This window comes from Mesoplodon bidens (genome assembly GCF_964165515.1).
Source record: "Mesoplodon bidens genome assembly, chromosome: 2".
Classification (NCBI taxonomy): Eukaryota; Metazoa; Chordata; class Mammalia; order Artiodactyla; family Ziphiidae; genus Mesoplodon; species Mesoplodon bidens.
Genome location: NC_138177.1, coordinates 105,307,191 through 105,333,378, shown reverse-complemented (window position 1 = coordinate 105,333,378; position 26,188 = coordinate 105,307,191). Strand labels below are relative to the sequence as shown.

At 42.9% G+C, this 26,188-nt stretch overlaps 1 protein-coding gene across 7 annotated transcripts in view; it reads right to left on the bottom strand.

The window, feature by feature from the left end:
• TGFBR3 (transforming growth factor beta receptor 3) overlaps nt 1-26,188 on the bottom strand; it is a 200,822-nt gene that overhangs the window by 101,712 nt on the left and 72,922 nt on the right. For all 7 annotated transcript variants that reach the window (XM_081226552.1, XM_081226551.1, XM_081226550.1 and 4 more), the window contains one exon: nt 14,080-14,264. In XM_081226552.1, coding sequence (XP_081082678.1) covers nt 14,080-14,264 — 185 coding nt within the window. The remainder of the gene's footprint in view (nt 1-14,079; nt 14,265-26,188) is intronic.

The following is a 26,188-nucleotide window of genomic DNA, read 5'->3' as shown; positions in this document are numbered from 1 at the left end:
AGCTAATAATGATAGTAGCTGACATTTATTTATTCCAAGCACTGTTCTAAGCACTTGTCCCATTTTAACTATTTAATTGTCAGAGCAACTTCTGAAGTAGAAACTATTCTTATCCCCACAGAGGGAAAATGAGGCATAGAGAAGTTAAATAACTTGCCCAAATTCAGCTCATAAGCAGTGGAACCAGGCTTCCAACACAGGCAGTCTACCTCCAGACCCTGCCCTCTTCAGGGACCTGGGTTAGGGGTCCACTGCGCCTCAAGTAAAGATGTGATGGTGGCTCAGACCAAAGATGGTGGGGGGGGTGTAGCAAGGGTGGGAGAGTGGGGGGCCAAAGGTGGGCAGATTCAGAATATATTTCTATGGTAAAATAGATAGGATTGGGCGTGACATCTGAGAAAACATAGGAAGTCATGGATGATGCCAAGGATTCTGGCCTTGGCAACCAGATAGTAGAGTCCTTTACAGAGATGGAGAACACAAGTTGTGAACAAAATGGGGACAGGAGGGCTGCATGGAACTCAAGATAATCCCCCAAACTAAGGTGAGATGGGGAGTGAGTGTATTCATTTCCTGTGGCTGCTGTAACACATTACTAAAAACCCGGTGGCTTAAAACGACAGGAAATTATTCTCCTATAGTTTTGAAGGCCAGACGTCCAAAATCAGTGTTACTGAGCCAAAATCAAGGTGTCAGCAGAGACGTCAGAGTCTCCAGAGGCTCTAAGAGAGAATCCGTTCCTTGCTTCTTCCAGTTTCTCAAGGCTGTTGGTACTCCTTGGCTTGTGGCCCCATCACTCCAATCTCCGCCTCCATGGTCACGTGGCCTTCTCCTCTTCTGTCTACATCAAATCTCTGTCTTATAAGGACACATGATTGCATTCAGAGGCCACCCAGATAATCCAGGAGAATCTTCTCACCTCAAAATCCTTCAATTAATCACATCTATAAAGACTTTTTCCACTGAATATTCATATAGTAACATTCACAGGTTTCAGGGATTAGGATGTGAGCATATCTTTGGGAGCCATTATTTAGCCTACCAGAGTCAGGAATACATATAATAAGAAAACTAATAAAATCCACAATGGACAAAGAGTTGGCAAAGTTTATCCCTTTTTCACGTGAGAATTTGATCTTCTGTTAACTCTCTTATCTCTATAACCCTGTTAATCTAAAACAATATGTCAACTATAATAAAAGGCCACTTGCTTATAATAAAAATTACCCCTGGGATTGGTAAATTGTATGGGGATTGGAAAAATTTTAAATATCTGATAAGAAGAGATATTTGGAGGCTTCCCTGAGAGCAGAGACTCTTGTAAACCGGCATGTTTTTCATGGACATCATAGAAACTATTCCCATAAGCATAGTTGCCTATTCCTGGGAAGTATGAGTCTTTTAAACCAGAACACACACACACACACACACACACACACACACACATATACCACGTAGATCTAGCATTTGAGCCATCAGTTGGAGCACTCCAGATGGCTGTATGAACTCATGTGTATATAGCCGCAAGCATCAAAAAAAAAGAGGAAGGCCATGATGCCCTGCTCCAAGCTGCAGCCCCTACCCTATATCCTTTAATAGTCTGAAGCCACCTGTGGCCTGTGCTAATCTCTTGGGTCTAAGTGTTTATCTGAACCCAAGAAGGCCCCCCCGGATGTTTGTTGCCACATGTAATACAGATATCATTTCAGTTTAATGATTTCCATTTCTTCCACCACCAAACTCTTTAACATAGTTACCAGCAGGGAAAAGGAGTAGCACATTTGTTCCATCTAGTCACCCTCTGGTGGTCTCGCTCATAAGCAGTAAAATGGCTAAGAGGTGCAAAGGGAAAAGAAAACGTGGAAAACACAAATTAATAAATTCACAAAAACTGAGTTGACTGTTTCCTCAGGCAGGAGAAATGAGTAGAACCTTAGATGAATATGTCATGCTTCCTGCACTATGCCTTCAAGAGGCCTATCCTACAGGATTAAATGCAAAAGTCCCAACTCACATTTCTGCTGGAAATGTGCAAGTGTGCTCATTACTCAGAGCCAAGATAAAGGATAAATCTTTATGAGTACCGTAAGTATGAGTCATCAAAAATAGGAAACACATGTAGGACATATACACAGTAATAGTACCAAGCCAGGGAAAGTGTTTAGGAAATGCGTACAAGAACACATGGCAAAAAGAGGACTAAAAATTACCCTTGTACACTGCTCCAAAAACATCAAAAAAACTCACAGCAAATCAGGGGTCCATATCATTCTGGTCTCTAATAAACATAAGTCATTTCCCTACTTGGAAATAGGCTTTTTTTTAATGCAAAAAGGAGGAGAACTGAATCAAGAAAAAGTAACTTGGAGTAGGCTTTGAAAGATTTTATGAATTGGGAAATTTGAACAGCTTCCAACTAAAACACTGGGAATTAGATATTAACGGCATTAAAACTGAACAAAAAAGATCTTTTCAGAGAAATACTTGTGCACAATGGTAAGATTACCATTTCACTGAGATTCTCACTATCTTAACAACCAGGGGTGATAAGGGAAAAAAGGGTGGAATCTTCAACCCATATGAAAGTAGGAAACCAAAGAAACAGCAACACATGCACTAACAACATACAAAGAGCAATAAAGGGCCAGCAGCAAAGCCTCTAAAGGCCTCTCGGCTCAGCAGAAAGAGTTCACACTGGGGAACATGCACCCTCTGGTCAGCTGCACCAGATGACAATCTGGGGGGTGTTCAGAGTAGAAGGCAGGGTAACTGGCCCCCAAAAGTCCTCTGGGGCAGATGACGGAGGCAAAATGCCCACCCATGACTCCACTGGAAATTAAGCTCTTCAGTCGCCTTGGATTTTGGAAGACCTCCAAATCTGAGGCTCAGCATGGCAAGCAAAGGAGACATATGTCTCACACCAAAGCATGCATGTCCGTGTCCAGATGGACCCTGGGCTCCCTTAGACTTCAGCTTTCTCCTTTATCTTCAGAAACTCCTCTCTCCCAAGGAGAGCCTTACCTACATGTCTATCTACTTGAGGCTGAGAGGAGTAAGAGAGAAATGTGTAAAGTATTGTTTTTAACTTCATTAAGGTTTAAATTTACCAGAGACTTCAAGAAAAGTCAAGGTTCTTTAGGAGCTATTCTGAGGTAGGAATCTCATATAACTTCCACCTCACAAAACGTCCAACCGTAGACCAGAAAAGACAACAGGAGCATGACTAGAGCTGAGAAGTGCGACACCTCATTTTCCTCTGCCTCTCATTTCTCAGTCCTCTCAGCAGCTGCCATATCTCTTTATTCCTTTCTCCCAAGGCACCTGCATATGAGGCCTTGTGGTGGGGGTCACCTCTTAAGATATGAACGCAGCTTTCCTTTAAATCAGTGCATAGGTGCTAGGCACATGAAACCTACAGCCACATCACCAACTCGCTGTGCAAATTCAAAAAGAATCAGATGCGTGTACACTTGTATCAACAAATAAAAATTAAACTTTAATGTGCACAGTGTGGTATTTGGGCTCTAGGCAAGAATTAGGCTATTACAGTGATCCTGAATCCTATAGCTGGCTCTCCTTGGCTTACTGTTAGACCCAGTAACACCTAATCTAGTCTCTCTATCTTCAAAAGAAGCCAAATCTTACCTGCAATTTGCCTCTCTTCCACCAAGGGATGTAAAAATTCTAGATCTAGTCAAAGGACTCTGTAGTTCAGGTGGAAAATGCCATAAATATAAAGTACTATTGTATATCCAGTGATAAACCATAATGGAAAAGAATATGAAAAAGAATGTATGTATAGGGCTTCCCTGGTGGCGCTGTGGTTAAGAATCTGCCTGCCAATGCAAGGGACACAGGTTCGAGCCCTGGCCGGGGAAGATCCCACATGCCGTGGAGCAACTAAGCTCGCGCTCCACAACTACTGAGCCTGAGCTCTAGAGCCCGCAAGCCACAACTACTGAGTCCACGTGCCACAACTACTGAGCCCATGTGCCACAGCTACTGAAGCCCGCACGCCTAGAGCCTGTGTTCCTCAACAAGAGAAGCCACCACAATGAGAAGCCTGCGCACTGCAACGAAGAGTAGCCCCCACTCACTGCAACTAGAGAAAGCCCGCGCACAGCAACAAAGACCCAACACAGCCAAAAATAAATAAATAAATAAATAAATAAATTTAAAAAAATGTATGTATATGTATAAACTGAATCGCTTTACTGTACAGTAGAAATTATCACAACATTGTAAGTCAACTATACTTCAATAAAATAAATCTTTAAAAAAATAAATAAATAAAGCACTATTGTAGGGTGTCTTGGACTAGAACCCAGATAATACCTGACGATTGTGGGCAAAGAACAGTACCCAGAAGTCAAAAGTACAGCCATTTCACCTTATTTTTAGCATTCTAACTCAGGAGTGCACTCAGAGCAAAATCCCATCAGAATACTAGCAAATAGCGCTAAACTAATAAAAGACAATTTATTTTTAAAAAATTAACCTCATTCTTATGAGTTTAAAAGGGCTATCTAGTACCTGGGTGTTGATGTTTTAGTATTTCAGACAAGGCCAAGGAGATTCAGGGAAAGGGCTATTTCAATTAACCACCCGTCTAGCTGAGGTGCCTGGGCAGCCTGGAGAGGAAAGCACAGAGCACACAACTGCAATGGAAGCCAAAGCAGCAGGTCTTCCAAACAGATTCAGATTCCTGTATCTTTAAGACCAGACCTTCATAAATGGATTGCTTCTGCTGGACACCATGCTTTAAATAAACAGACTCTTCTGGCCGACACACAACTTCCTGTAGGGTTCTGGTGGGTAAAGCTTGAAAAGGCTGCCAAATCCAATGACCAGCAACTTTAGAGCTGACTTAGAAAACAAGCTACAAAGACTTGAGTCCAGAGTAAACAAAGGAAAAAGCCACATTAAACAGGGAACAAATTACTATACAGGCAGGGATATTTTAAGTGCTCACTGAGCAAAAAATCAAAATAAAAAAATCAAGTTATTAAGTATTTAATGATACAGGGTAGAGTAAAATGTCCTCTTTCAATTGGAGGAATCAGTTTAATTAATTCCAGCAACATTAAGAATTGGCCAGAATCACCGCCTACATCATGAGGACAGATTGTTCTCAATGGCCCAACTTCAAACCAGGCTCAGCTCAAATGAGCTACCCAAGGGAGTAGCATGGAGTCAAAAGCCATTTATAGCTTTTACCCATCTGAGGGAAAGGACTAACTAGTGTACTAGCAGAGGACTAAAATCCATAAGAGTAAAGAAAAATGTGGGACTTCCCTGGTGGGCCAGTGGCTAAGACTCCACGCTCCCAATGCAGGGGGCCCGGGTTCAATCTCTGGGCAGGGAACTAGTTTCCACATGCTGCAACTAAGTGTTCGCATGGCGCAACTAAAGATCCCACGTGCGGCAACTAAGACCCTACACAGACAAATAAATAAATAAATATTTAAAATAAAGAAAAATGTAACAAAAACTCAGAAACAGGCTGACACAGAGATCTGGAGAATATACAGTAAATTGCAGTAGCATGAGATTTAATTAGAAAAAATAAATCAAATGGAGGACACCTGCTCAGCTATAGCAGTCAAGGGGGACTGGGGACAAAACACCAAGTCCACTGGTATAATGAAATCAAATAAAAGTACACTGTGGAAAAGGGGAGGAGCTTAAGAAGATTTACAGTGATAGTTTAACGTCCTCGGCACTATGCAAAAACCCAATATCACAATGCAAAAGAGTCCAACTTGGCTCCTGGCCTTAAGAAGTCCACTCACCAGCTGACTGCGCAAGATTAACACAGGTGATTCAGCAGCGAATAATACAAGAAAACATATAATCCCATACTCTGCGGAAGTTCACACTGGAAGGGGCCGGGTGAGGAATTCAGAGCAACATTTAGAAAAGAGGGAAATGGAGGCGGATAAAGGAATCAGGAATGGGTTTGCTGAAGAGTTAAGACTTAACGCGTGGGCTTCAAACATGGCCAGGATTGAGAGAGTTAAGGAAGAAGTTCAGGTGGAATTAACAAAAAGCTGTGGGGCAGTAGATTCAGCTGAAAGGTCAGGGGTGAGGCTCAGGAATCTGCACTTAAGCATTTCCAAGGGATTCAGATGCAGGGGGTTCACATCCCACACACACTTGGGGAAACACTGATCCACAGGATTAAGTCCAAATCCTTACCTGTTCGGCCTTACCAGCCTCATCTTCCACTCCCAGGCCCCAGCTCGCCCCCATCACTGTTCCCATCACTGCCCCATCCTCTATTCCGGGGGTTGGCAAGCTTTATCTGCAAGTAGCCAGACTGTAAATATTTTGGGCTTTGTTAGTCTTGTTACCCTACTCAAGTCTTCTACTGTCATGAGGAAGGGGCCGCAGACAATACATAAATAAATGGGCATGGCTATGTGCCAATAAAACTTTATTTACCGCCCCACCCAAAAAAAACCCTTTATTTACAAAAACAGGCATCAAATTGATGAATGGATAAGCAAGATGTGGTATAGCCATACAACAGAATACTGTTCAGGAATAAAAAGGAATGAAATAACTAATACACGCTACAGCATGGATGAATCTCAAATGCATTACGTTAAGTGAGAAAGCCAGTCATAAAAGTCACCCATATTGTGTGGTTCCATTTATAAAAAAAATCTCCAGAATTTCAGATCTATAAAGAAAGTAGATTAATGGTTGCCTAGGGCAGAGGTGGGAGCATGGGGAATGGGGAATGACTGCTAATGGGCACCAAGTTTGGGAGTGCTAAAAATGTTCTAAGTTAGATTGTGGTGGTAGTTGCACAACTCTATAAAATACACTGAAAACCACTGACTTGCACGCTTTAAACAGGTGAACTTTATGGTATGTAAATTACATAGATACAAAAACGGGCAACAGGCAGGATTTGGCCCAAAGGCCATAGTTTGCCACTCCCTGATCTGTACATCAGCCACACCATGTACAAGGAAGAACTTTCCTCCACACATGGTTTTGCTCTTCCCTCTGCGCATGTTGAAGCCTCCCTTCCCTTCTGCCCAGTAACTCCTACTTGACTGTCAAGGCCTTCATCAAATGCTCTCTTCTGGATCCTTCCCTCCCCTGCAGATAGAGTTACCACTCCCTCTGTTGGGCTCCTGCAAACTTCTGTTAATTTTATAACAAATAATGGTCATATTATTTGTCACACTGTATTAAATTTATTCTCCCTCAACCCCCAGTAAGTGCTGAAGACATAAAGATGAGTAGAAAGTCACATTTTCAAATGTGGAGGATGCTCCTAGAAAATGTTAGAAACATTTTCTAAGGACAGTTTTGGGAAATTATACAATCTTTTAAAAGTCAAGAGAAGTTACCATGGCAACAACAGTATGGATCAGGGTTGTAACCCTAACCTCCATAAAGACAAACACCACACTGGTTGGAAAATGCTGCTGCTGGACAAATTTTAGAAGGAGTCAAGGCAGCCTCTCCTCCAGACTGGGGAAGAGGCAATAACGAGAGAGGCTCTTTCAGTCTGTCAGCTCCCAGCCAGCAAAGAACATAACTGGCATTACCTCATGCTAAAATGGCAGAGTCCAACCAGGCTCAGTCCTTCTGTGGGGCAGGGGGCATGCCTTCCCAGGGCAATGTTACTGTGATACATGGCAAAGTTTAAGCCACATGGCTAACCAGAGTGTTGGTAGGAACGTTATAACTTCTTCACTTCTTCTTGTGTCCTAATTTGTTTGCTATATCTCGATGTTTATTATTATTGCTCTGATTTCTGCTTTCACTTTTTTCTAAGATTCCAAGACTGGGTTTTTGGAGAGTTCTCATTGAAAGTTAGCTGTAGTTTCAGATTGAACATCTTGCCCCAATGTGTTAGAAACCATCAATGACTACTAGCGTGGCCAGTTCTACCTGGCCTGCATTGCCTTCTGTGGAAACAGCAGCCGGAGGTCTAGCGGCCTGGCTAGCCCCACCCCACGGCCTGACTGCTCCTCTGTCCAGTCCAGGCCTGGCACCTTCACACTGTGCAGCAGGGTGTCATCATTTAACCTGCAAGGAGTATCTTCAAGTGAAGTGGCAACTCGTTTTAAATCATGTGACTGTCCTATTCATTTAGGGCCTCCAATCCTACGTAAGAGCCAGGTTCAGTGGCCTTTCAAGTTAATGAAATAATTTCCAGAACAACAGTCAAACGAATGGGGGAAGGGAGGAGGAGGGGAGAGAGGGAAAGAGGAAGGGAGAGAGGAGAGAAGAAAGGGAGAGGGAGAGGGAGAGGGAAGAGGAGAGAAAGAAAAAGGGAAAGAGAGAGAAAGAGAGATGAATGCCTTTAGAGAAATGTGACCCTCGTTGTCAGTGTAACTTTCTCATAAATCTCCTGTAGGTCTGTGACAAAATGGCCAGTTCAAAGATAACCTTACCTGTCAGCCTGGGGTGATTTCCCAAACAACTTCCATTTAAACAAACACCAGGCAGTGTTTACACATGGAAGGTGTTTGTTTAGTAACTGAATTTCATCAGTATATAGTGTCTGTGTGTGAGGAGTTTACTGTGACGCTTGCTTATTAGCACACACTACACACAAGATCTCTGAAATATAAATAGCCTTGAGTTTGTTTGAGGTTTTTTCCCCAGCATGTACACAGGACTAGCACTGGGAAGTCATTCATGAATAACAGCAGAGGGGAAAATGTCCCAGATAAGAGAAGGAAGGTAACTAGTGTGCTAGTGTTCATTTGATATTTCTGTTCTCACGTGTATACTCTCCAAAAAACAAGTCTTGAAATTTTTTATCAGTTCTTTTAGTTGTGATGGGTAAAGGTAAGACACACACCCATTCCCCCTACCCCTGCACCATTCCATTATATTTTTAATAACTGAGGGGGAGGTGAACAAAAAGAGAGAAGTTGTCAACCTACTAATATTGTGGAAACGGGAAAGATGACAGATAAGATAGATAGGTAAGTAGGTAGGTAGTAGGGCTCTCCAAAATGCTTAATCCCTGAACTGCAAGATTCCTCAAAGTAAGCAAAAAAGATGTCAAATCAGATGGCAAAGTCCACACACTGAAGGTCCTGCGTTTCACGCATAGCAGGAAGAGTCCCTTAATGTGTTTGTTCTCCCTTGTCACACAGTTCAAGCAAGTTTGGTTACAAGTCATGGATTACTAGCAGAAGACAGGTGAGTTACTTTTTGTGGAGGCAGTTGAAAGCTTTATTTGGGGTGGCGGTCGGGGGAGGAAAATGATCACCTGTGAAAAACAGATGGGAGGTGACATTTAATGTAGGATTAACAGCCAGATAGAATGCAAGGGCTCCTGAGCTTAGTCCTGCATTTTATAATTACTGACACTTGACGTGATAATCTTCTAAGTCAGAAAGGAAAAAAGAGACAATGCCATACAAAAAACCACCCTCACTACTGCCCCAAAGCCACAGGGAAGGGAACGAAAAGGAACTCTGAGCATCAGAAAGAGCTACCACAAGCCTGTGCAGGAAACCCAAACCTTCGGTGAGAGATCTGCTGCCTCGTGGAACAGGTAGAGCCAAGTGAGACCGGGTGGCAGGTTTCATAGCTGGGAGCAAGGTCAGAGCTAAAGGTGAAAGGGAAGTGGACTGACGTGTGGGAAAACCTTGGACAGTAGAGTCACACACGGGCTCAGAGGTGGGCTGCATGCCCCAGGGTCTGCCGTGAACCTCCCGAGGCCTCCCTCCCTTTCCAGCCCACAGTGAGGATGAGCGGAGACGGCACAGGTGCCGGGCAGGTGGCTGGCCCACAGCTGGCACTTCACCACCACTGTGGTCACCGTTACTGTTATTTGGGGCCTACGGGACCTGTTAAGAGGCAAGCAGAACTGTTAGCATTTAGATGTGTTTTCTTCCTTCTCTTTCTCCCAACTGTGGTCTCTCCCACCCTCAAACAGAACCAGGAAAGGAACAATTGTATGCCACAGTCCTCAGAGAAGGCACCAAGGAAAAGTAACTTGGAGCCGCATGTGTGATTAACCACATATCCCATTTGGCCCTGCCTGCCAAGAAGCCTGGAGCCAAATTTCAAACTCAGTCGTACCCACCACATAACCCATATGGCTAACAAACTGCACTTCTCTTTTGTCCTCATTTTGGTTTTCTGCTTACACTCTTGGTATGTCTATTGTTGTAAGCCCATCCCAAATCCCTTTTTGGAATGAAGCAGAGAATAAGTAAATACATACAAGAATGGAGGGTTCTGAGCTTTCTGAAGGGTGAGGATAAAGTTATTAAACCTGGCCCCTTTCCCATGACAATGGATCCTCCCAGATCCTCACTCCACCCCTACAGCCAGTCGCTGGCTTGGCATGCCCATTAACAGTCGCTTCTTCAATGTCAAAACAAACACATAAATTTAAACGTCCATATCTGTTATACACATATGTACTGCTAACTAAGGGCTTTTCATAGTAAGTGAGCAGTTAGATAGATGGGAAATAGAAAAGAAGCATGGCCCAGAAAAAGCAGGTCACAATAAAAATTAAGAGGATCGGAAACAAAATTGTTGCCCTTCCAGCAACTAATGAACGTATGTTACTGTAAACAAGCCTCTAGTGGTGCTACAACCCTTCTCAGGAATCAGGAAACACCCAGAGGGACGGAACTCAGGGGTAGGGGCAGGGGATGGAGCGGTGGTCAGAAAAGAGTAGGGGCAGGAAGTGAGGGAGGGGCGGGACATTTTACCTTGAAGTTAAAGGGCACCGCAGCTGGTTTTCATAGGGTGAAACCGATGACATCTCCCCACTTATTCTAAAAGACAAAGTTGGTCTCTCAGGGCTGTTTACCCTCTTCTGCCCTCCTCTGTCGCCAAAGAGTCTTTTTCCAGTTTCCGGTTCACTTCCAGGGCTGTTGTTTCCAAAACCAGTGATTACAAATGAGAGGTGTGGTCTCAGATGAAAAATACAACTACAGGTCTGTGCTGTCCTCATGAGAACCCAGCAGGGAAGTCAGTGGCAAAACCATGCTTTACCACAGGGGGCTTTGTATACATTATTGTAGCAAGTATGTTTCTGATACAAATTCTCTGCCGGCCTATAAAATTGTTTGTCTAATTAAGTATAATTGTTTCCCCAAATCTTGTCAACCTGCTGCGGTTATTACTTCCAGGTGTAGGCTCTGTCACCTCCTCCACACAGGAAAAGCAGCAGCCTCTCCTCAGCTGAGGAAGCTTAAGGCGCCCGGGAGGTAGGAATTTAGTAAAATGTTAGAGAAGGGATGATTTATGATAGATCTTAATGCTAATCCTGCACCGAAACAAGCCGGTCGGGGCGGGGAGTGGGGATAGGGTTGCTTTAGTAATTCCCTCACATTTAAGGAGGACATCATGAAAAACAACGACTTCGGTCATAAGAGTCAAAGTAAGTATGGCTTGGAGCCAGTAGGGCATTCTTTTCTAATTTATAAGCAACAACATTTATCATTTCACCTTGAAAAATATTTGCCCTTAATATTTCGTAGAGACATGCACAAAGGCTGCCTCTGGTCCTCCCACTATTACCTCCAGAACTGACTGGCTGTGATTTTTAGCAGACCACATCTAATAGCATATCTATAAAAATCAAGTTATCCATTGAGAATATCAGAAAGAGTTGAATGGGTTTAGGTTGGAAGAGGAAGCAATCCTAGTTTAAAAAAAAAAAGTGAATATAGTTAAGGTAAATTTTATGGGTAATTAATATACTGACAGGTTGAATTAGTTTTTTAACAGCTTTACTGAGATAAAATCCACATGCCATAAAATTCACCTATTGAAAGTACAACTCAATGGTTTTTGGTTAGTCACATTTATTGACATTTATCAATGGTATTTACTATATTCACATTCAATTGTGGAACCATCATTATAATTTAATTTTAGAACACTTCTGTCCCCCCAAAAGAAACTCTGTACTCATAAAGTCAGCCCCCATGTCTCTCTTTTGCTCTTTAGCCCTAAACAACCACCAGTTTACTTTCTATCTCTATAAATTTGTCTACTCTGGACAGCACGTGTCTTTTGTGTCTGACTTCTTTCACTCAGTGTAACGTTTTCAAGGTTCATCCACGTTGCAGCATGTATCAGTATTTCATTCCTTTTTATTGCTGAATAACATTCCATCGTATGGATATATGTACCACATTTCATTTATCCATCATCAGCTGATGGGCATTCAGGTTGTTCCCACTTTTTAGCTATTATGAATAATGTTGCTGTGAACAATCGTGGACAAGTTTTTATGTGGACTATGTTTTCCTTTCTCTTGCGTATACACTTAGGTGTGGAACTGCTGGGTCATATAGTTCAAATGATTTTAAAAAGCTGTTGGCACGGCTGCAGTCCTGTATCTCCGGAGTCACACATGAGGAACATGAGGGATACTTAATTGTTCAGGTTTTTAAAGAAGGTTTAGAGACTATCCCCCGTAGGCCCACCTTCTTTACTTCTTCACTGAACGTACGACGTCCCTTGATGCCAGCTAATTTTCCGTATCTTCAGTACAGCCACGTCTATTTTGACCTAACACAGTCAGTATAAGTGTGGGAGAGCTCTGCTGTCATTCCTTGAGGTATTCTTCTTTTGCTTCAGTAGTCTTATGTGAATCTATTTTCAGAATCATCAACAGTACTGCACAATTTAGCACGCAGAATTTCTGCCGCTTCTGTAATCGCTCGGACTTGCTTTTCTTTCTTGGTTCTTCTGAGAGAGCATATATAATATGAGTAATTATTGCTGCTAAAGAATTGCTGGAGTCAGCAAGGCTTCATAGGAACTGCACTTCCTCCTCCCTTCCTTTCCCTCCCACCCAAATTCTCTCCCATAAGTTAAGAATTAAAGACGCATTACTGGGATAAAGAAATCCGACCTGAAATATGTGTTGCAGCAACAATGGCAAGCAACCAAGAGTATTAACGATAATTTCCAATGTAGCTGGAAAGGTTAGATGATTTGTCTTTGAAATGAGCCAACTCTACACACTTTCACAAGATTAAAATCAGTTTGCTTTTCCTTCTGGACACCTCGCCTCTCCTATTCCTACCCGCCCCCCCCCCACAAAAAGAAGAGTGGTTGAGGCACATAAACAAACAGTTATGGAAATTAACTTTCCTGACCAGAAGAAAGCTCAAAGATAAATTCTGCTCTGTATTAGTTTTTCTGCACTTCACTGTGATCATGGTTTATTGTGGTTTCTCTCTTCCTGAAGAGATAATACCTGAGTGATAACATTTCTGACACAGAAGCTTAGAAATAGAAAGAATGACAACTGTGTGTTATCTTAAAAGAAGCAGGGGGACCATTATCCACAACCCAGGTCATTTCTGAGCCACAAGAAAGAGGAGGCCATTTCTCTCTTATGGCAATGACCTTGGGCAAGTGAGTTACCATTGCACCTGTCACCTGTAAATTGAGGGCAGTAATAGGACTTCATGGAATAAGTATATGAGTGCTTCAAACAGGGCTGAGGATAGAGGAAATACTGAGTCACTATGAGCTTGGGTCATCATCACCACCACCAAGACCACCACAGTCTTCAAGAAGCTGCCTGGATAACATAAGGAGCTACCCACCCCCAGCACTTTCATGCACATACAAGGTGCTGCCATCCTTATTCCAGAGTGTTTCTGTTTCCTCTGATTCATCCTGCAGGAGCAATAGGTCCACAAGACAAAACAAAGAAAGATGAAAGACAGGGCACAGGAGAAGATGAGAAAGACATTTTACAATAACAGAGAAATGGCACCTTATTTTGTTTTTTCACAACCATGTTTTAAAAATGAAATTCTTAAGAACATTCTTTCCACTATGAGGCAGGGAGGGGGACCAGGAAAGTTGAAAAGCTGAAAAATCTCTCTAGAGAGAAGTCTTAGAGTTGCCCAGTCCAGAGAGCAATCCTTCTGGATTAACTGAAATCCTCCTCTGTCTCTTGAGTGTACTTTGTGTCCTCCTCCCCACTTATGTTCATACATGAGCATCCTCGTTAAACCAAGAAAGGAAGAAAAGGACTCTTCATCCAGAAAACTGTCTTTACAAATTCCTAGGGGCAGTGGGTAGAAAGCTGGCACCTGCGCCTACCTCTCTCTGTGGCTGGCCGGGCCCCCGGTCGGCAGTGCGGAGGTTCAGGACGTGCACCTCCTGGGGCAGCCCCACCGTCCCCCTGCTGGCACATCCCGACAAGACGGTGAAGCTCTCCATCAAGGCCTGGACTGGATGGGAGGCATTGACAGGCGACAGTTCACACTGGGCGCTGGGCTCTGGACCTGCAGAGGGAATCACAAACATGAACCCCTCAGAATCCACAATTAATTGTGCCACGATTAAATTAATTGTTCTGAATATACAAGCCACTGCCAACCCACCAGAGGTGCCTTTCCAGGTAAGTTGTTTCCAGAACTAAATGGCAAAAAAGTTAGTCTATTCTTGTAAAATCCCAATCTCTTAAATTCCTTTTGGATGCTTTTGATGTGTATTTGATGAAATTCCCTTTTAGACACACAAGCCACAAATGTATTCCTCTGGATGGAGGAAAGTTCCCATTTGACATCTGTGTTCAATTCTTCCTTCCCCTCTTAGAAGAAAACCAGAGATAAATAGAATAAGTTGTGGAAAGCCCCAATGATATTATGCATAAATATTAGACACCTAAAATTGCACCCAAAAAGGTATAAGATGCAGATTCTACCTTTCTAAGTGCTTCCCCTTCTTAGGGAAAGCAAAACAATCTTAAGAACATACAAAAGCAAGATGCAATGAGCAGAGGCAACTGGGGCCAGAGTTGTACAGCAAAGTTTGAGAGAGGTCAGAAAGATCCTCCCAAGAGAGGTAGGATATGAGCAGAGCCTCAGATAGAAAAAGTAGAACCCTGGGCATGCTTGGTTGCTGCTTCCTCATTCTCCCTTCCTCTAAGCAATCAGAACTTAAATCTGAAATCCATCCTTTCCTCCTCATCTCTACTTCCTGCAGCCCTCACTGTCTCCGTCCCTAGACAACTGCAGATCTTCCTGAAAGGAGCCTCTGGTCTCAAGCTCTCCAAGCTGCCTTCCATACAGACATGGTTCACCTAACCCAGGGTGGTCCTCAACTGAATGGTTATTCCAGATGCAAAGATCTGCCCCGCCTAGCCCTGCAGTTATGTCCCGTCCCTTGAGAACTGCTGGTCTGTGCTCCTTCACCTGGCACACGAAGGCCTTTCTTGATCTAGCCCCTTCCTAGCTCTCCAGCCTAAGCCCTCCGCCTCCAGGAACCCCACGTGGCTTAAATGTCTCGCAACATACCATGATGTTTCTCACTCTATGTCTTTATTCAAGCTTGTTTCCTTTTCCCAAATTCCTCGTCCGCTCTACCTCCATCCCCAAAACGAACATCCCAAGCTGAGGAAGGTGCACTTCCTCTGTGCTCCCATAATTCCTCTGCCTGTCTCAGCTGTTTCATTTTCTACACTGTAACCACCAGTGTATATGTCCGTCTTTGCCAGTCCAGTGGGACCTCCCTGACAGCTGTGGGTTACTCTCTTTGTATCCTCAGCACCCATCACAGTGCCTCACATGTAGGAAATGCCCAAAAAATATTTATTAAATGAATCATTGAGCTTAAAGAAAACACTGCACCCTCTCTGATCAGTGATTAGGGCCCCATTCTGGGGACTTGGATTTGGTTGTATGCAGCTAATACGGGAAACAGATTGCTACAGTGGTGTGACATACATTAGCTGAACTGATAGGGAAGGACATCCAGAAATCAAAAGGACTCAGCGATACTTAAACCTCACATACCTCTGTAAGCTTGGTGTTGTCCTCAATTAGCTGAGGAGACTGGGACTTGGAACATACAGCATCCTAAACCCCGACCTTCCAAATGGAACCCAATAAAAGACCTGAATGCACTCCAACTAGTCTTCCTGACTTCTACATAATAAAAATACTCTCCGGGATTAGCCCCGGTCTAAAATGCAAATACAGTTCAAACCAGACAATCCTGTATCCCCACTGCTGTGCTATATGCAGATACCCCACCTGGTGTGCAAGTCTATTTCAGAACTCATGGAAATTATCTAGGTTGATAACAGTTATCAACCGTTATCTGATATGAAGTATGTACCTTCTCAAATAATCACTGCCACCCTCTGTATTGCTCTCCTGTGCCCAGCTGCTTTCTGAGAAACAGAGGTGGTAAAGGAAGATGTCACGGCAGCAAAGTCAGGAGGTACTGGACGCATGATTCCCTGAATTCCCCAAGCACGGCAAACAGTATGAGCAGGTGCCCCCACCCCCTCCTCCTGCCCGCACCAGTCACAGTGAGATATTTCACAGCCCAGAGCTCCAGAAGAAGTCTCCTACTCCTAATCGACCCTGGCGACTTGCTGCGGCTATTGCTACCAACACTGGGAAACCCTTCTGAATTGGTTTCACAGCCTCCTGCCATGAATTTCCCATTATCACAAATTAAGCACAAATAAAAATACTTTTCAGTTCCATTTTTGTATGTATGTACAAAGCTCTGACTGGACTATAGTTCCACCTAAAACACATCTGCAAAAGGCTTGCAATCTGCTTGACTTGCCCTCCTCCTTACATACCACCATCACCCATTAGGGTCTTAAGTCACCACACTGCTCATCTCCACACTGGGCAAGAGCAAAACTCACTGGCAACAAACCAGAGGATAAGGTCTTACCCAAAGGTGGAGGGAATCAGAGAGGGGATGCCCCCAGCACTGAAAATGGGCACTCTTAGCCTTAAGAGTGTCTGTTCTCTGTCCTACCAGAGCCTAAGACAGGGCAAACCCCCACTTTATGGGCTCCAGCTCCAGCCATGTGTTATACAAGTCAGTCCAAGGTCAAATAAAAAAGAGAAAGCAATGTACAAGGCTCACTCTGATCAAGTGACGGAAGAGCTGCACTTTACAGAGACCCACTGGGGTCAATGTTTAAATATGCTCGGTATAGAGTGTCCCTGACCATCAGACACACTAGAGTAGTGTTGGTTGTTGAGGTGCCTTGATGAATTTTTTGTCCTCCAAGTTTAAAAAAGAAAAAAGTTCAACATATGATTAATACATCCTGAAGCCAAAAAGACCCAGAAAGGAAGGAAGGAAGGGAGGATGGGAGAGAGGGAGGGAAGGAGGGAGGGAGGGAAGAAAGAAAGAGAGAGAGAGAGAGAGAGAGAGAGAGAGAGAGAGAGAGAGAGAGAGAGAAAGAGAAAGAGAGAAAGAGAGAAAGAGAGAAAGAAAGAAAGAAAGAAAGAAAAAGAAAGAAAGAAAGAAAATGGAAAGAAGGAAGGAAGGAAGGGAGGAAGGGAGGGAGGGAGGGGAAGGGAAGGAAAGGAAGGGAAGGAAAGGAATGAAAGGAAAAGGAAAAAAACAGGAACTATCTACCCCATCCTCCAAGGGTATATAAGACATGGTGCCTTCAACAGTTCAACACACAATGTCAGTCTGGTCTAGTAAGTAAGTAAAGAAAGTAAGCAAGTAAGTAATAAGCAAGTAAGTAAATAAATAGCTCCCATTAAGTGCTCACTGGAGGCTGGGCAGTGCTAGGTGCTATATATCTTTTCAATACCACCATAAGGAGGTCGTATTATCCTCATTGTAAAGAACAGGAAAGTGAGTTCAATGAACTTAAGTAACCCTTCTAAGCTTGCCCCAGTCACTCAAGGCCTCAAACTCAGACCTGCCTCCAGGGCTAGTATCTCTGTAAAGTGAAAGTTTTCATTAAAAAATGTTGGGCCCAGAACAAAATAATGCCATTTGCAGCAACATGGATGGACCCAGAGATTGTCATACTGAGTGAAGTAAGTCAGACAGAGAAAGACAAATATCATATGATATCACTTATATATGGAATCTAAAAAAAAGAGGCACAAATAAACTTATTTGCAAAACAGAAATAAAGTCACAGATGTAGAAAACAAAATTATGGTTACCGGGGGGAAGGGGGGGATAAATTGGGAAATTAGGATTGACATATACACACTACTATATATAAAATAGATAACTAATAAGGACCTACTATAAAGCACAGAGAACTCTACTCAATATTCTGTAATGACTTATATGGGGAAAGAATCTAAAAAAGAGTGGATATATGTATATGTATATGAATAAATGATTCACTTTGCTGTATAGCAGAAACTAACACAACACTGTAAAGCAACTATACTCCAATAAAAAAAAAAAAAAATGTTAGTCCCAGATGGGCTCACTGGTGAATTCTACTGAACATTTCAGGAAGAAATTATACCAGTTCTCTACAATCTCTTTCAGAAGATAACAGCGGAACAAATACTTCCTAACTCATTCTAACTCATGACCCTAATACCAGAGCTAGACATTGCAAGAAAACTACAGACCAATATCTCTTGTGAACATAGGTGCAAAAATTCTCAACAAAATATTAGCAAATCGAATCCAACAATGTATACAAGGAATTATACAACACAATCAAGTGGGGTTTATCCTAGGTATGCAACATTTGAAAATCAATTAATATAATCTATCTCACTAACTGGCTAAAGAAGAAAAATCACATGATCGTATCAATAGAAGCAGAAAAAGCGTTTTACAAAATCTAACAGTCATTCATGATTAAAAAAACTCAGCAAATCAGAAACAGATGGGAACTTCTAAAGAACGTGTACAAAAAATCTCACAGCTAATGTTGTACTTCATGGTGAGAAACTAAAAGCTTTCTCACTAAGATCAACAAGACAAGGACATCCCCTCTCATAACTCCTTTTCAACATTGTACTGGAAGTTCTAGCTAATGCTTGCAGCTAGGTATGGCCATATGATGAAATTCTGGCTAATAACATGTAACCAGAGGTGATACATGCAATTTCTAAGAAGTTTCTTAAGAAAGGAAGGAGTTGTGTTCTTTTGCCCTTTCCTCCTTCCTGCTGGTTAGAATACAGATGTGATGAACAGAGCTAAAGCAGCCATTTTAGGCCATAAGATGGAAGCAACATGCTGAGTCAGGCAAAGCAATAAGAGAAGTTGCCTGGGTCATGATGAACATGGAGCTGTTGAATTAGCTCCAGACTGTTTTTTGTTTTTCTTTTTTTTTAATATGAAACACATGTAACTTTTCTCTTATTCAAGCCAATATTATTTTGAGTTTTCTGACACTTACAGTTTGACCTGCCTTAATTAATATACAGGCTTTATTTTACTTCAACCTTCTTCCCACCAGGACCTGCACATACAAGGTTTCTTTCAGCAACACTTTCCCTACCATTCCTATCCCTTTCCTCTGCCTTGGTGTGATGAACTCCTACTCAGATCTCTCAAGGAAGCTTCTCTTACCTCTTTTACAACATTAGATATACATTTTTCATACTCTCTATTTCTCTTCACTGCACTTCATGTGGTTATACTTATATAATTATTTGTGCAATTATTTGTTTAACGTCTGCATACACCCAAAGACTACAAATACCACAAAAGAAAGGAACCCAATCATTCTGTCTTTTGCTGAATCCCTTAGCCCAGCATAATGTCTGGCACACAGTATGCACTCAAATATTAATGACGGAAGGGAGTAAGAGAGGAAAAGGGAAAGAACAATGAGGTGATCCATGTGCAAAGGATTTCAAACCAATAGGAGACTCGATCTTAGAGTTCTTCCTTCGACTCTTTACCTAGTAGCCAAAGCTTCGATCTTATGGTAAAGCGAAAAAAATCGATCATGAGCTGAAGGAGGTGACGTTTTTGGTTGCTAAGAATCAAGTCTTCATCAGGGCTTCCCCACCCTCAAATGTCACAGAAGGCAGGAAATGCAAACCTGTTTTTGTCCTCTCACGCCAAACATGGTCTGGCAATATCCTTCTCTCCAGGTGGCATAACAATCCTCCCTCTCCCATAGCACAGCACACCCCCGGCCTCATCCTGCCACCCCCTGGGTCAGCCCCCAGGCCCTCCTGCCCCTCTCCTGCAGCCACGGCCTGCCTCCAGAAACTGGTCTCCCATCCTTCCCTACTGGCCTCACAGTGGTGTCCACAATGGGCTGCCCACACAATGCCAGATCCAACTCCAGTTAGAAGAGCTTCCACCTGGGAAGAGTTGATCCCCTCCCCAGGCTCTACCACACAAGCCTGAAGTAGGCAGGTGGCCGTGATTCTCACATGACCACCACAGGGCCCAAGTACAGTACCTCACAGTCACAAAGGCTCAGAAACCAGGAAAACATGCTCCGAAACCCTAACTGATTCATGTCCTCCTCACTTCTGTGACATGTGAGCTCTGCTAGTGTAGGCTCTCACTGACAGCCTCAGAGGGCTGGGAGTTTCTCTTGTGGCCACTGTTAGAAACCCACAGCCCTTCCTCCCCTAAGCAATCTCTCCCCCACACTCCAGAGGCAAGTGAGCACATGCTCTGGTGATGATGCTGAGTGGCACAGCAAAAGCTACTTTACCACAGTAAGAATCAACAGGGCACAGATGATGGCGGAAAGAAATGCTGGCTGAGGGACTTCCCTGGTGGCGCAGTGGTTAAGAATCCGCCTGCCAATACATGGGACACGGGTGTGAGCCCTGGTCCGGGAAGATCTCACATGCTGCAGAGCAACTAAGCCCGTGTGTCACAACTACTGAGCCTGCGCTCTAGAGCCCGTGCTCCGCAACAAGAGAAGCCACCGCAGTGAGAAGCCCACGCACTGCAATGAAGAGTGGCCCCCGCTCGCCGCAACTAGAGAAAAGCCCACGCGCAGCAACGAAGACCCAACGCAGCCAAACAAAAAAAAAAAAAAAAAAAGAAAGCTGGCTGAAAGCAACAATATTCATAAGCAACACTCCTGTTAACATCGCACTGTACTTTATAATTAAAAGCATTTTATAGAAATTCTGTAAAGTGGGTAGAACAGATATTATTCCCACTATAAGTAAATTGCTGCAAGCCACAGAGCTGGGTGAATATTTCAGTAAAGTGCTTCCTGACAGTAACACACCCCCAGAGATGTTCCTCACTGTTGCCTCCCAATCTGGATATTTCTGTTTATTCCAGACATCTAGTACATGGCCTGTCCAGAATTCTTTGGGGGTAATTCCCAAAAGAACCCAACTTAAGTCAGACTCTGTTTTTCCTGCTCAGTACACCCTCCTTGGCCACCAGGACAGACACACAGCCCCTATTCATCTATAAGATGCTACTTCTATTGAGTAAAAACATTTATTGCCCTGAAGGCAGCACAAATTTAAGTAAACCCTGTGGTAAGAAACTCACAAGGTGGCCCTGACCAAGTGGCCTCCTTCACCAAGCAGGGCCCTCTGTTCAGCAGCTGGGCCACCTGGAGGAACACTGTGAAGCATATGGTGGGACCCCTGTGACAAGCGAGGGTTTAATTCTTCATGAAGACAGTAATCGTGCACCTTCTCTGAGCCACATGCTGTGTACATATTGTTTCTAATCCTCATAACACCACTGTAAAGATTGTGCTAAAACTCCCACTTTACAGTGGTGGAAACTGGGCCTCAGAGAGGTTAAGCAACTTACCAGAGGTCACATACCATCAGTAAGTGGCAGGGTGGGATTCGAATCTGGGGTCTCTCAGACTCCAGATCCAAGTTCTTCCCATGACAAGGCACTGCCTGCTTCTACCCTGCATTCTCCAGTCCTTCACCTCAGGACTTGATGAACAGGCCAATGCCTTAGCCAAACACAGACATTAATTCATGTCTAATAAAATAAAATATAATAAAATAAACTGCTTGGTTCACACTTGCAACCTTTTGGTTGACTTAAAAGACTTCATAAATTTAATGAGAAAGCACAAGCTCATTTCTCATTTTACCAACTGTCTTCCTCTTTCTCACTAATGCTTGCTTATCTGCACACATGGGAAATGTTCCTAAGGTCTGGCTATAACATGAATGTCTAACTTCCCAGTTCCACTTAAAGAAAAAAATGTAAACGGACTCACCCTTTCATTATATCCTTTAGCTGCAACACAGCATTCCAGTCTCAGTTACAGAACCCCACATCCCCACTGGCTGCAGGCCAGCCCTCAGACTTGACAAAATGCAGACAAAGCATTTGGGAACAGATGCATTTGCTGCACACACATTGAATTTAATCTGTCCCCAAAGAAATTAATATCACACCTCATGCAACACAGAGAAAAATATTGGGGGTTGGGGAGGGGGAGAGTTATTGTTTACGGGAAGGTATAGTAAGTAATTTTCACATTTAATAAATGGGATCCTTAAGCATTCTAAACACCAATGTATACCAAGTTGACACCAACATCTGGTACCTATTCCACATAATTTCCAGCACACTGATTCCCCACATCACCCAGAGTACTAATGAGGAGCGTGTGTTCAGCTGTAATAAAAGTGGTAAAGATGCAGAGGGAATCAAGGGGTAACATTATAGCCTGGGACCAAGACACTTCAGTGGGGAGATTTTATTCCAACAACACCATTGGCTAATAAGGGTTTCTGTTATTGTCCCACAGGGACTTCCGCAATGCCGTCAGCTGCGAAGAGGGACGAACTCCCACAGACTGTGGGACTGGCACCGCAGGATCTACTCTGCCCCTGAGCTGAAAATCCCTTCTACCTCCACAGGATGCAAGAATCTGTAAGAAAGGACACCCAAGGTGATTTCTCGGCCAATAGCACAGCCTGGCTCTAATTGAGATTTATGAGAGGGAATGTGACGAGAATCAGGATATGATGCAAAAACAAAGCTCCAGGAAAAAGCACCTGGAAGGCCCCAAGCTCATGCAGTGTACACAACATATGTTCGTGTTTATACCATCTTACATTACAACTCACTGGAGCTACAGCTCCTTGGGGATGGAGCTGTGGAATGCACCATCACTAAAATCCAAAGGGGGACCTTCTACCACAGCTCCCACCTGGGTTTTTCAACAATAAAACCTGGCTTCCGGCTGAAGCTTATCCTTGATAAGAAAAAGATAGGCAGAAGAGCGTATAACGTTCTAAAACCTGTACTGTGGATTTCTCAGGAAAAAACAGCCAGATTTTTTTTTTAAACAGAACAATTCTTTAAGCATATCTTATCATAGTATCATTCATTCTCCAAGTGAATATCTAAATTCAAACCTTTCTCTTGACAAACCAACCCTCTTCCAAGAAGTCAACTGCCAACTTCTTGGGCCAAAAGCCAGTGCATAGCTGCATATTGTGTTGAAATCATGGTGCAACCATGTTGAAGAACTTCCTGTGTTCAAGTTGTGTCTTTAGATGTTCAAAGGGAAACAGTGGGCAGAGCTTCTTTAAGAATCTAAATTCGGGGCTTCCCTGGTGGCGCAGTGGTTGAGAGTCTGCCTGCTGATGCAGGGGACACGGGTTCGTGCCCTGGTCCGGGAGGATCCCACATGCCGCGGAGCGGCTGGGCCCGTGAGCCATGGCCGCTGAGCCTGTGCATCCAGAGCCTGTGCTCCGCAACGGGAGAGGCCACAACAGTGAGAGGCCCGCGTACCGCAAAAAAAAAAAAAGAATCTAAATTCTCCAAGTGTTGGGAAGTGCCAAGCTATAAAGACACTCTACGCTTTCATCTAAGCAAGATACCACTATACAACGGAGAAGTATTAGAGGGGATTTACGCAACTCTGTGAGGATGTGGGGTTGTTTTGTTTCATATTTTTTTATAACCTGAAGAGAAAAGGTAGCAGAAGGAGCACGTCCCAGAAGTCACCACTGGGCATTGCAAGAGAAGAGTCCTTGTATTAGAGACATAGTGGTACAGGAGGAGCACTGGACCAGGAGATCCAAGAACTGCATTCTAAATCCAGGTCTGCCAACTATTAGTTGTTTGACCTTGTCTTTAAGATTCCCATAATCTCTCTTTCTCTTACTTTATGACAGGCTCGACTCATAGATCAAATGAAACCCTATACATGCAAATACTTTCCAAATTTCACTTACTATTAGAGACATAAAGCCCCCTGGGGGGGGGAAATAAATGAATGAAAATATTTTCTCCAATTGAAAAAATGTTTTCTTTATGAGCTTTTAGAATGATTAATAAAATATCTAAGATAAGATGTTCTCATACTACTCCCTAGCCATTACTCCCCAAAAAATTATTTCTAAGAATTGCTCTGGGAAGGATTAAAATAAAACTATGTTCAGTATTAGGGTAAAAATTCCTATTCTCTGAGCGCAATCTGGAAGTACAACTCCCAAAGGTGAGAACAGGCCATGTTTCTGCCTCCAGGGAATTCCCACAATCCAGAAAGACAGTAATCTGGCACCATCTTGGCCAACTTTCTCATCATTTACTTTCCATCAATAAGATGGTGCACTTGTTCCTGTTTTTTTGACAAGTCTAAACGAAGCTGGGAATGAAGGGAAAACCGGCTACAGGATTCATTTATGAGGAGATTAGAACTTACGGAATGTTATTGCCTAAATGGTTCAGCACAGGGACCAAGAACAAATCTGAAGATTTGGAGGATGGAAGAAAATGAAATCTGTTTTCTCCTACTGTGTTTCTGAGATACACAAAATAGGTTTTTTTAAGTATACTTCTTTATTAAAAGGAAAATAATTGATCTGGAGTCAAAATATTAAATTCAGTTTAGGTACATAACCAATAAAAATTATAATTTAATTCCTACTAATGCAACATTTTATGGTAAAGTGAAACTTGCAGGGCTGGAAAGCCACTCCTCATTAATCCTGAGGGATAACGTCACCAAATTTGTTTGTCTCTCAGACCTCGACTTGTACTTAAGATAGATAGTCGCTAAACTAATTTTCTTTCCTTTTCTTTTCTTTTTTCTTTTTTACCTCTAGTAAACTGGTGTCTGATAAGAAAGAAAAAAATGGGAGAAAACAGAGGTAAGGACATGCACAAAAACACAGAGGTATAACACGCTGCAACAAGCATTCTCGGGACTGGTGAGCCCTCGGTTAGGGCTGGGGTGCAGTGTCTGGGTAAGTGGCAAGACAAGAAGCTGTTAAGTGGGGGAGTGGTCAGAAAGGATGGAAGGGGGAAACCTCAACTGTTCGGGAGTTGAATCAAAGGCTGTAACCACTGGTCCTGATTATAAATAGGAGGCAAGAGATTAAAAAAGGAAAATCTACCAATTTTTGGTTTGGCCATGCAAAATATTACTAATTACAGCCATATGTACAAACTGGACCATGAACTAAAATACATTTACTTTAAGGATTTTATATATAGTCAGGGCACTCAACAATTGGTTGTTAAAGAAATGCAGGAATGCTTAACAGGAATGCCAAATCACCAAGCATCAGTGATATGTCAAATCCAATTACAATACAAAACCATAGTCCTTCCTCAAGCAAGCTAGCTCGCTGCTCAGGTGCTTCTGTTAAGAAAGAAACAGCTGATAGTTTGTAGAGAAATCTATGAAGAACTAATGTGCTCTTGCTCCTTTCACAGTGAAGCTAAAAGGCTCAGGAGTATTGATGGAGCTGAAATTTCCAAGGTTCACAGTAGTTATGGGCCAATCAAACAGCACCATTGATAGGACTTTTCAGTGTAGACCGAGGGACAACAGACCTTCGAACGACAGAAGGATTGTGCCCAGCTAACCAGCCCTGGCCCAGAACCACATTTTCATACCTGATTAAATTTAGCGACTCCATAAGCCTGTCATACCTATTACACTTTTCCTTTACACCCAATATCAGCTTTTAGTTATAAACATATTGTTTCATTTATTCTGGCATGTGTTTGTGTGTCTTCTACTTAGCTGGAAACCCCATGAAGGCAGGGACCATGTTCCTTTTGCTAACTCTCTATCCACCCAGGTGCTTGGCATGGTGCTTGGCATAAGGCAGGTGTTCACAAGGACTTGTTGAGTAATGAATTCTTCAATCAAACAAACAAAACCTGTTCTTAGGATTAACTCATTTTTATTATCATATAACTATAATTATTATTACCATCTCTCCAACTATGGAATATGTTCTGAAAAAAATACTTCTTAACTTATTTCAATCTCCTTTTGCATTAGGAAGCATAGAATATTAGAGTTTAAAGGAACTTTGGTACCATGTAGTTCGATGCCCCCACTGTCACCCTGAGAGTTTGAGGCCTCTATAAAATCTTTGGTAAAAAGACCTTTGCTTCCAATTCCTCCTAATTTTTAGATAAGTTCTGCCCCGGCTTCTGGTCCCAGAGATGCAAAATTAATGTACCAAGACAGGTCTGACCAGAGTCCCCAGTTTTAATGGGCTCTATTCCAAGAAAA